Source organism: Ischnura elegans, chromosome 7 (genome assembly GCF_921293095.1).
Source record: "Ischnura elegans chromosome 7, ioIscEleg1.1, whole genome shotgun sequence".
Classification (NCBI taxonomy): domain Eukaryota; kingdom Metazoa; phylum Arthropoda; class Insecta; order Odonata; family Coenagrionidae; genus Ischnura; species Ischnura elegans.
The window spans coordinates 43,840,692-43,852,124 of NC_060252.1; the positions used below are offsets into that span (position 1 = coordinate 43,840,692).

Consider the following 11,433-nt stretch of genomic DNA (forward strand, 5'->3'; position numbering starts at 1 on the left):
ATTTTCTTTGAGGTACTGATCTTAAATATATATATGTCCTAATGTTTTCTCAGAATTACTCACATAATAATCAACACTGTAGATTCCACTATACCACATTCTTAACCACTGGGGCCAAAAAATGATTTAGGAACTTCAGCTGCCATTTGAATTATTCCAAGTGGATAAAATATTTTAGCCTCCTTCATTCTGAAAAACGATAAGCTTTCACTCATCCTGAAAACATTAACTCCAGGAATAAAGGATAACCATAAAATCTCAAAATAACATCTATTCACCTGGCACAGACTGGTAATTTACACCTACTGTGCAACGTTACGTTGTTTACACTATAATTTAACTTTATCTGATAGCTAGGTTTTCATACTTATTGCCTCTTGCTAGTAATTGGGAAAATAGGTATGATGATTTATACAAAAATCACCTCACTTTTTTCCACTCAATCAAATCGATCGCAGCATGAGATGGAAGTCAGTGGCGACCAGGTTTGTCATGGGAGATCATGTTCCATTAATTCACCAAAAGATATGTTTTATAGATAAAAGTTCTAAGCTATGGAAAAGGCCAGAACTACTGACCCTAAACACTTTATCAAAATATGTCTTGTACAATAAATGTCACATTCAGTGAATATATATTCAACAGAAACTAAAACTCTTAGCTGATAATAATGATGCCCAAAGAAATATTCCATACTTATAAATGAAAGGTTTCAGGATTCACTTATCCCCTTCATAGGCTGCAAGGTATGTATTATGTAGGTATATAATATTGTACGAGAAAATTCAATGTGATAAGAAAAAAGGAGAGGTATTTATTTAAAGAAGTAAATAACCAAAGGCAAATTATTCATACTTGAAATGAGAATTTTTCTTCCACGTTTTCTCATGGTGAGGGCTCTTCTCCAAGTGGATAATTTCCAACCACAATCAGTATCACAACCATCTAATGAATCAAGTTGTAGCAGTTCAAATTCAATCGCTAGGCAAAAATATAAAAAAATTGGCCCTAAATAAAATGTGGAAGGTGTTAGCAATTTTATGGATGATGTCAACCAACTCCTATTTTTGTGACAACCTTTGATTAATGTCAGCATACTGACAGCTCTCCATTACATGCATATGTGCATATTTCCATTCATTTGACAATGGAAAACATTAAAACTTTAATAATAATAGGCAAATGATGAGTAGTTTCAGGAAGTCATTCACATTTGCCTAAGTCCTTTAAACTCTGGAGGTTACACCGCCTATGGCCCAATACCAGACATACCTTCCCAAGAGATGGTGTAGCTGGAATCTACAGAGTCAAATCCGAGGTATTCTTAGTATGTACAACTAGGTCACAATTGGTTATTTTAAAGGTTAAGAACTAATAAACTTTTTTAATAAAAAGTGATTCACATAGTATTCTAGCATTTAATGCTGATCACTAAACTTAAAACTATGCATAGGAAAAGAGGAGCTCATCATTAAAAGACCTAGGAAAAGCTGTTAAGTTTGCATTCATGTTTTTTTTCACCATTACATTTGCAAGTATGCTAAAATATTTGGAATCCAATGAAAAATAAGCAGTAACAGCTCTTTTTCACAATGGTCTTTTGTAACATATCACAGTTAATGGGCATTTCTAACAAGTGCAATGTCTGGTAACTTTGTCGATTTATTGGCCAACTGGTGCCCCAGAAATTGCAGCTAAGGTATTGCTGCTTTGTACCTCTAGCTCATCACTGGAAGTCATAATTGATTACATGTTGCAGATACCATGGGCACTCAACTAATCACTACTTGTGGATTTGTATGGCTTGACAAGCAGTGAAAATGGATATGATGACACAAAGTACGCAACACAATTGCACTTACTCATCCGATCGAGACAAGGGAGTCACACCCGGCCCACATACTATCACAACTGGGAATCGGTCCGACCAGGTGTTGCAATCACGGTGTACAGCACATGGTCATTGTGTTTAGCTTACAGATACAACTCCAGGACTTCATTTGAGAAAAGGCCTGGCAACTTGGAAAACGTCATAGGGTCTATAAATAGATTGTGCAGGAGGGTAACGGCGATCCTTAAAGGATGGGAGTTGCACGTCAGCTCTCAACATTACGACACCTGAAATGCAAATATTACAAAATAAGATCAGCAATAGCAATGAATTTAAATGTAAGCTTGTATTTAAGGATAAAAGTGACACGGAATAAACATCTACTTCAGCAAAGAATGGTTTTTCTTCATTAGGCTAAAGGAGCTCCTACTTATAATTTCATTTGAAATTTCCTAGCCTTCCACTCCCAATTAACCCGTATAGCAATGCTTTACCAGTCCATAGAAAAATTAACACAACCTTGGAAATCATGAGCAAAGCTTTTTTTCAGAAGTGGAACAGTTTCACAACTCATTATCTATTTTGATGGTTATTAAAATAATAACTTATCAAGCTCAATGAGAGGAAATGATTCACAGTCAGTAAGAAATAATTGAAAAGGTTTAAATTAAATATTAACACCTTTAGGTGTAACTCTCCAGGTACTTCACAATGAGCAGGTAACGATGCATACAAAACAACACATACCCAATTTAATTGGATAAGTGGAAATAGATAGGTTAGAAGTAATGCACTACCTATTTTTAATTACATCCTAGAAATTAAAGGAGCTTGATTTGTACTTCAAAAGATGGAGAGAAATAGGTAAACTATGTACTCACCAGAGGGATTTACTTTCACTTTGATCTTCGTGTCTGGTGTAAGAACACCATAGGAAACTTCTTCGTACAGATCCTAAGGAAGAAAGTAATGCTTTGAGAAAAAAAAACAAGAACAATACCTTCATCACAAAATTCTATTTCCAGTTTCAGGAAATGCTTGAAAACCAAAAGGGGTTAGTAAATTTTGAAAGAACTTCAAAGAAATACATTCACATATTCATTTAATTAACAGGGTGTTACTGATATCCAACATGCCATAGAAAAAGGTATGCATACAATCTTTTTTAATAGAAACATACAAAAATGTCATTGATCCAATTTTGTTAAGACAATCACAATCTCTACCACACTAAATTACTACATTCTTTAATGATCTGAACTCCAATATTCGTGAATTTTTCTTTAAGATGAAATCCTGGCCACCAACAAGGTTTAATCTAGTGGGAACAATTTCAAGCTCAACAATACTAAGATTAAACTTTTCTAGTTCCACTGATAGTAAAATTTCTATTTATGATAATGTACACTTCTGGAATAGATTATGTATAGGGGTGATCATCAAAGTTTCCCCAATCCAAGGCTCTTCACACACGCCAGGTGTTTAATGACATTTATTTTTATTTAATACAAATTTATTTGCAGTGGAAAACATTACTTAAATCCATGATAAAAAGAAGAACACAATGATAATTTCCACACTTTTAATATTACAACTCAGCACCGACCATGGTTTCAACACATAAGTGTCATTATCAAGGTGAAAAATTCAGTACTCTCTCGGTATATATACCCACGCCAAGGTAGGAGGTGAGGCATATGGAATTGGCCTGATATGGCCTGGGTATATATACCAAGAGAGTACTGAATTTTTCACCTTGATAATGACACTTATGTGTTGAAACCATGGTCGGTGCTGAGTTGTAATATTAAAAGTGTGGAAATTACCATTGTATTCTTCTTTTTATCATGGATATACAGAACTTCCACAAAATCGAGCCGGATACGATTTTATAATATTACTTAAATGTTTTCAGGGTTTTCAAGACCTATGTAAAACTTTTTGATTTTTTACGCAATTTCTAATATTTATCAACATTTTCCTGATTTTACATATTTCACCAGTAGCTGGATACCCAGAGGAAAAATATACAATCAGGGAGAGCAAAAGTAGAATTCTTTTATAAGTACTAAAGACAGGAAATGAAGCTTCTGAAAGAATTGATATAATTCATAGACAGAATTCAAACAAATAAGATGACAATAAAAGCACGTACATATGATCACTTCATGTAATTCATTTGCCCTCATCACTTAAATTATTGTAGCTCAAACTATATGATGATAACCCAGGAGAACACAATTTTTCTACACAACCTTTCTATCACTCATTATTGCTTTAGTTTAGTATTTCAATCTATCAAGTATACACACAACATTAATCACAAGCATAGGCAGGCATGTTTTTTCCCATTCACCAACTAATGTACGATATCTATAATTATACAAGATTTATGATGGCTAAGTAGAAAAATAGTCGTAAATTAAAAAACTTTACCTCCACAAAGTATCCTCCCCTGAAGTTCAATCCCAGCTCAAAAAGAGTAACAGCAATGTCAGATGGGGTTCCATCAGTCCTTCGGTTGACAAAGGCAACAGCAAATGAGAAGTAGCTTTGGTAAACAGGGGTTATAGGACGTGCCCAGATTTCAATTCCATTTTTCTATAAAAAAACAGATAAGGAGCAATGAAAAATATGTCAAATAAAAATACATATACAAATTGAAGACTTAATAGAAAAAGCCTTTCACAACCATCCAACGTCATCACACATTTTGCCAAAGAAATAACAACAAAGCATAGAAAATATTAAAATTTACCCAAACGAACAAAAAAATTAGCACAAAGCATTGGGATGTATAAGAGAGCTCATACACACATTTTTTTATCATCTAGTAACATTGCACCTTTGCGACATTTAAAATGAAGAGTTATACTTGATACTATGGTATTTAAAAGCTTTATTCATAATCATAATCAAGACCATTAAAAATAAATTATCAAACAATATGAAATAACTATCATAGTGTTTAAAATAAAATAAAAGGATAGAAATGATTTTTCAGTCACGTAAATGGAAAATTCTGTGAGAGAGCAAAAAGGACTTTTAATTATCTACTCCTTTTTCACACAGTTCAAACTATTACACATTCCATTTGATACTGGGCATCACTAATGAAATGTCCCATTTAAAGAGACTAACATCTGACCTCCTACACAGATCTATTAAAAAATTCCTTTAAGTCAGAGAGCATCATTATATACCCATTTCATGACTTGAGAAAGTTTTCTGTATAAAGTCATAATGAAAATAGCAAATGGCACCCATTTACTAAAAAAATTCAGCTCATACTCAACACTCGAGATTCATTACCACAGTACTTATTGTAAGTTATTTAGCCAATTTTTCACTCTTAAAATTCCAGCCCAAATTCATGAACAATTCTTATAAGCAGCATAAGATAATTTGCACTGAAGAGGTTAGAATAAGTATTAATTACTACACAACACATTATTAATAACATGGTCCACAAATAGATTACAAACAATAATGATCTTTTGCGAAATATAAAATACAAGAATAAATCAAAAGTCTTCACATCTCTGCACATACCTTATAAATCCTTCTTCCTTGAATTCCCAATGGATCTTGATCAACAGCAATAATTTTCCTATTCTGCAGGATTGCTTTGTACTCAGGACGAATGGTACGTAGGTCAACAGACATGAGGAGTGGTGCGGCTAATATAGCCCAGATGGCCATCTGAGTTTTACTTTGCTCATAGCTTAAGCCAAAATTGCCAATGATCAACTGGAATAGAAGAGGAATCATGTTCATCAATATGGTAACAAGAAGTTGCCATTGACAGAGTTACTAAACATTTTAAATAATCATATTACCATGTCTGGATCATTCCAGTGCCCTGGACCAGCATTAGGGACAATCACGTCCTGATTGTTTCCATAGTAGTCAATGATGCTCTCAACACTTGACCATGAGTCTTGGATGTCATCAAAATTTCTCCATAAATTACAGTTGTCAATTATTGAAGAAAAATTAGGCTGTAAGAATGAAAACATGATATTTTAAATATGATGAGCTGAAACACTAAAGCCTGATACAACAAGGCTATTGACAAGTAACCATCATTCCACTCATAACAGTTAGAAATCTCAAGAGCAATTACAAAAGGCAAGAGAGGTTGAATAAAGCTTAAGTAATCGAGACCTCCACTGCATAAACGCTCAACAATCGCCCACCGAATCAAATCCACTCATCTTTTACAATAAGGGCTATCTAGATTGAGCGTTTATGCACTGGAGGTATCGTAATGTGTTGCTAACAATCGTAGAGAAAATGAAAATATTGAAATGTTCAATATAAATAAAGATTAAAGTTCAAAAATGAGGTAATTAACATCAATGAGTATAAACCAATCACTATAGGGGGATCGGGCAGTTGTGGTGACTACAGTGCTCGCTTCACACTCTGAGGGCACAGGTTCAGATCGTGTTCGATCCCTGCTTGAATTTTATGTGCACAGAACTCTATCTGTCTAATGGGCAATTAAGCTGTGGCTCCATCGGTGCCTATCTTTAAGAGCAGGCTAATCAGCCGCCAGGTTTCTCTCAGGCCTTCCTCTCCTACCCTTCCCTGATAGTAAAAATGACATTATCGGTCAGAAACCTCCGCCAAATACTATACCATACCAATTGCTGTCATGTTAACTCTATATTCCTAAATTTCACATATATTTAGCAAGTTAATCATACTTATAATCTCACATTCAAAAATATTAGAAATCAGACAGATAAGTGAAATTTAAGAGGGGAATGATTTTGACAAAATTGGTTTCTATTAATTTGAAAAGATAAGGCTACTGATTCAAATTTTCAAGTTAAGCTTACTTGAAGGATAGGAGATAGATATGATAGCAAAGACATTAACAAGTTCACCTTAGTGCATGATTTTATTTGCATGCCTGGGTAGCAGCCAAAAGAGCACTTAACACATAACTGTCACTTTAAAACACTTTCTATGAATATAACATAAAGACCCACAGTAGGTGGATCACAGAACACACAGTGAGGACGACACCATAAAAGGCACCATTCACCACCCTTTGGTGAGAGCTGTTACCACTGACACCAGGATGGACAATTTTATTAATTTTTAATATTTCCACTTAGCTCATCATATTATTGATATGCATGTTCCCCATTAGGTTAGGCATGTAGTACACAGGAAAACCACTCTAAAGACAAAAATTGCATTAATCTTCCAAGGATCCATCTTTCATAAAATTTCTTTGAAAGAGGGCCACATACTGAAATATGATTCCAACATTGCCCTATTTTAATGAACCTAAACTGCACTGCAAATTAGTTTCAGGGGACATACTACCCAGACAATCAAGACAGTTAATATGAAGGGGAACGAATTTCAAAACCTCTACACGTAGTCACTGCCTACAGTAATAGAAATAGGAGAGTATAACATTGGAACTATTATGAGACAGCAACACCACATCAACTAGCTTCAAAACAAAATCATTAAGGTGCATATATTGCGGGTATGAATACAGAGGCCAAAAAATCACTGGCAACGCTAAGTTCTTCGATGGGTTCAAAAAAATTCTTGGGAAAAATAATAAAATCAAATAATACCACTTGAATTCTAGGGTAAGAGGTGGCGATTCAGAGCAATAGCTACCTGCATTCCAGAATAGATTTGGTACACCGGCCAACTGCAAGAGTATACCATGGGTCGACCAGTCCGATTTAAGTGGTATCCGAACTCTGGATAACCTGTGACATTGAATGAAAATGTATCAACACCTTGCACCAGTATAGTACGTAAAAGCAACAACTTAAACGGGCAATAAAATTAATTTTCTACTGCATTAACTAAACCATACCTCTGTCCATATCCTTAGGATGTGAGTAGCAACCATCAAGTTTTACATAGTCAACTTCCCACGAAGCAAACGTGAATGCATCGTTCTCCAGATACCCCAATACCCCTGGGTATCCAGCGCACGTATAATTTCCAAAGTCTTCGTATATACCAAACTTCAAACCCTTGGAATGAATCTGAAAAGAAAATTCGTAAAAAAATGATCAAATAGAATTGAAATGCTTATAACGTCCAATAAGAGCCAGAAGCATAGCTGTTAAATTAACCAACTTTAAAAACCCACCCGCTAAACATGAAAACTAGTAACTCCCACTTATGACTTTTGTCCCATGAAGGCCATCAAGCGGAGGAGTGTTAAAACAAAACGTACTTCCAATGATACTAAAAAGCTTACAACGATGGTGGCAAACGGCCCTAAGAGAAACATAAGATACACTTACATAATTAGATAAGTCACGCATTCCATACGGAAAACGTAGAGCATCTGGCTGTAGATTACCATTGAAATCCCTCTCCTTCTCTAGCCAGCAGTCGTCTACGTTAATATATTCATAACCAACAGCTGCATATCCCTCAGACACAACCAAGTCTGCCATTGTCCGAAAAAGCCTATCACTGAATAATGGGGAAACAGAAATACTCAATTTAGCACATCCAAAGACACAAGTAATCCGGCGAGTATGTATTAAAGGTAAATCATGTGAGAGAAAAAGCACACAATCACCTGATGCAGTTGTCAGGATCATTTTTGCAATCTGTGTTGCACCTGAACCTTTCCCAGGCTAACCAACCCATGGGAGGAGTCCGAACCAAACCATTTTCGAGAGAATGGGCTCCCAAAAAGGTACAGACGAAAATACACAGCACCAGTGACTTCATTTCTTCTCTATGCTGAAAGAAAATATTTTCGAAATGAAGCGTTATCCTCCTTCTTCAAATGTTGAGCACTCCGCACAAACAATTAAGCACCAATAAACAGAAAAACACCAAAATATATCAATGGGGTAAGGGAGGGATTTTTCATTCACGATTTATTTGCAGCACACAACACTTTCACCGTTCCCAGAGGTTATTAACCACTCTTTACAGAACCGGAGTTGAACGCATCTAACTCTCACTTCGAGCGATACACTTAAGGAAATCGATCCTCAGCGAACATTTAGAGCAAGGGAGAAAATATTCGCCAGGAAAGATCAACAACTTGACTTGACAACACCCACTTGTTTCCAAGAAAAATAACTCTTCCATTCACATCACTCGATGCCACTGTTTTTGAACGGTACTGCCACGATAACGCTCCTCACTTTTTTTTATCCTGCTTTGATAAGAGGCCACTGATGGCGTTTACGGTGCCGCAGAAATCCTCGGCGCGCGATACGTTCAACCCGCAAGCTCTCTGAGCGCGAACTGTGGGAGAGACTGGGTGAGACGAGGTTTACCTGCGAACGTTCCGTCATGTACGACTCCCTAAGAGGCCGGTCTCCGTCTGTGGAAGGAAGGTAAAAGTTGTTCTGATTCGAGGCCACAACCGGAGGAGGGGAAGGGAGAGTGGGGGTATTAGGTCACTAGATCTTGTTAGCAGAGGCGAGCGTGAGGGGAGAGGAGGTTCAACGGTAGTGCAGTGGTTCATTTTAACGACTCCTTCCGCTCTCAAAGGACTTACTCAATCTCCTCCGAGCGGCCAATACACTTCTACTACTCGCGGCTGCCACACTATTCAGACCACGAATAGGTACATTGAAAAATGTGAAGTCTTGGAACGAATCATCTACATTTCCTCACACTTTGTATGGGATGGGACGACATTTTTTTCCCGCAAGACCAGTTCTCATTTTTTATTTCTCTTCAGACTGCCGCTGAGAAAACCTGGGAATATTCTCAGGCCTTTTGCTCCGTGAAAATTTATTGATCCGCGAAAAAATAATAATCGAAATATAAATGGAAGGAACAAATCCGCTCTCACACTAATGTAATTTCATTGATACCGCTTACCGAATTAAAAGTGTTCATGAAAGCAGAAATCACTACGATCAATAATATAACGGAGACTTCGTAAATCCGCAGAGGCACCAGTGAAGACAGACAAATGGTACGAGGAGCACACACAGCCTCATCGGTTGCTAAGCAACCGCTCTCCTAGCGTCGTGACGTAGGTGGCGCGTCGGCATCCCATTGGCCCGGGCGGAGCTGTGGGCCTTGTGACGCATTCATCTGCGACATGGCGCTTACGCGGAGCCGGCGTTGTGGCTGGAGGGGAGGGTTAGAGGCGCCGCCGACGGGGGAAGGGGTAGATAGGGGAGGGGGAGGAAGAAGCTTCTCTGAAGGGGGAAACAACCCCTTCCCCCCACCCTTGGTTCCACCATGCGATTGTTATGGGTGGACCAGAGCGCTGACGTCACGGAGACGTCACGATGGGGCTGGGAGGGGTGGAGAAGGGTAGATAACGCCCACGCAAAGGCGAGGGTGGGGGTGAATGAGGGTCGGGTTGTTTCAAGGTGGCCAAGTGATGGCAGTTCTTATCGATCCCCGAGGTGCACTGCAGAATGCAAGTTCATGGGGGCGGCATACTTTTCCGACCAAACCCAGCTGAGAGCGGAGAAGCAAAGGGAAATCAAGCAGTTTCCTCCGTCTAAGAGATTTTTCTGTGGGGTTTGGGGGCTCACCCTCAAACGCATTCTGTTCAGTCATGCCTAATCTCAAACGCTCCCAATAGCATTCTGCTCAGCCATGCCTAAATTTTCTATCCTAATTTATTTACCTCGATTCAGCGGAGAGGTTTTCGGGAAATGCACCACGTGCATAGGCGGATTTAGTGGGGGACACGGGGGCACGTGCCCCCCCCCCCCCGCGACTCTTAAAAAGTAGACAAGATTTTTAACACGGCTCCACTATCATTACCTTTGCTTTGCTTTGTGTAATTAGTAATAGATTTAAATCTAGAGAGTACTTGAAAAGCTTTTTTTTCGAACCTATATTCAGGTATCACACATAATAATACAATTAAAATAAAATAAAGAAGGTATCAAACCGAGTTGGTAAGACGCGAAAGTCGGAAAATCATTAAGTTGACAGAGAGCATGCCATGCAAAGATGAAAATAATTCGTAATGATTTCTCCGGTATTGATCGCGTGTTAATAATAAAAAAAATGTCTTGAGGAAATATAAAAGAAAACTGTCGTTATTATGTATGAAACTAATTAATATTTTCATATTTATAACTTTTATCATAAAATAAACAAAAAAATATATTCCGCACAGTAATTGTTGTACGTCGTTCTTTATCCCAAATATGAGAAGACCGTTTGCCTATCAGGCCTCCCCCCCACAAAAAAATCCTGGATCCGCCCTTGACCGCGTGTGACCATCTTCGAAGACGATAGTTTCTCCGACATTGCAGCAGTTTTCTTCTCCAAAGACCTGAAGAAGCCCGCTGCAATGCCGGCGAAACAGTCGTCTACGAAGATGGACGCATATCCCGCAACAGACGAAGTGAAGTACCTATGAGCAACGATAACCGCGAACCTCTCGTGGAGAGCACATACAAGGAATATTAGCGGAATAGCCCTGAAGAAATTAGGATTCGTCAAGCGTATTGTGGGAAGATTTTCGGATGAGAAATTAAAAGTGAGGTGCTATTTCGCACTCGTCCGACCACACCTTGAATATGCAGCGCGCGTATGGGATCCGGTGTAGAAAGACTAAATCCGCGAACTGAATAAAATACAAAGGAAGGCTACGCGGTTCG

General features: G+C 37.9%; 1 protein-coding gene across 4 annotated transcripts; it reads right to left on the reverse strand.

Moving 5' to 3' along the window:
- Positions 1 to 1,404: 1,404 nt before the first annotated feature.
- On the reverse strand, positions 1,405 to 9,712 carry LOC124162004 (alpha-N-acetylgalactosaminidase-like). 4 transcript variants are annotated; one of them, XM_046538319.1, is made up of 10 exons: positions 9,680 to 9,712; positions 8,412 to 8,578; positions 8,128 to 8,302; positions 7,689 to 7,863; positions 7,484 to 7,578; positions 5,671 to 5,832; positions 5,384 to 5,581; positions 4,268 to 4,432; positions 2,713 to 2,785; positions 1,405 to 2,118 (listed from the first exon to the last, which is right to left on the reverse strand). In XM_046538319.1, exons 1-10 carry the CDS (start codon positions 9,695 to 9,697, stop codon positions 1,997 to 1,999), a joined length of 1,350 nt encoding a protein of 449 aa, XP_046394275.1. In that variant the 5' UTR covers positions 9,698 to 9,712; the 3' UTR covers positions 1,405 to 1,996. The 4 variants fall into 4 exon arrangements, with proteins under 4 accessions (XP_046394275.1, XP_046394274.1, XP_046394277.1 ...); XM_046538318.1 differs by lacking the exon at positions 9,680 to 9,712 and adding an exon at positions 9,127 to 9,228; XM_046538321.1 differs by lacking the exon at positions 9,680 to 9,712 and adding an exon at positions 8,908 to 8,999.
- Between the last annotated feature and the right edge of the window lie 1,721 nt (positions 9,713 to 11,433).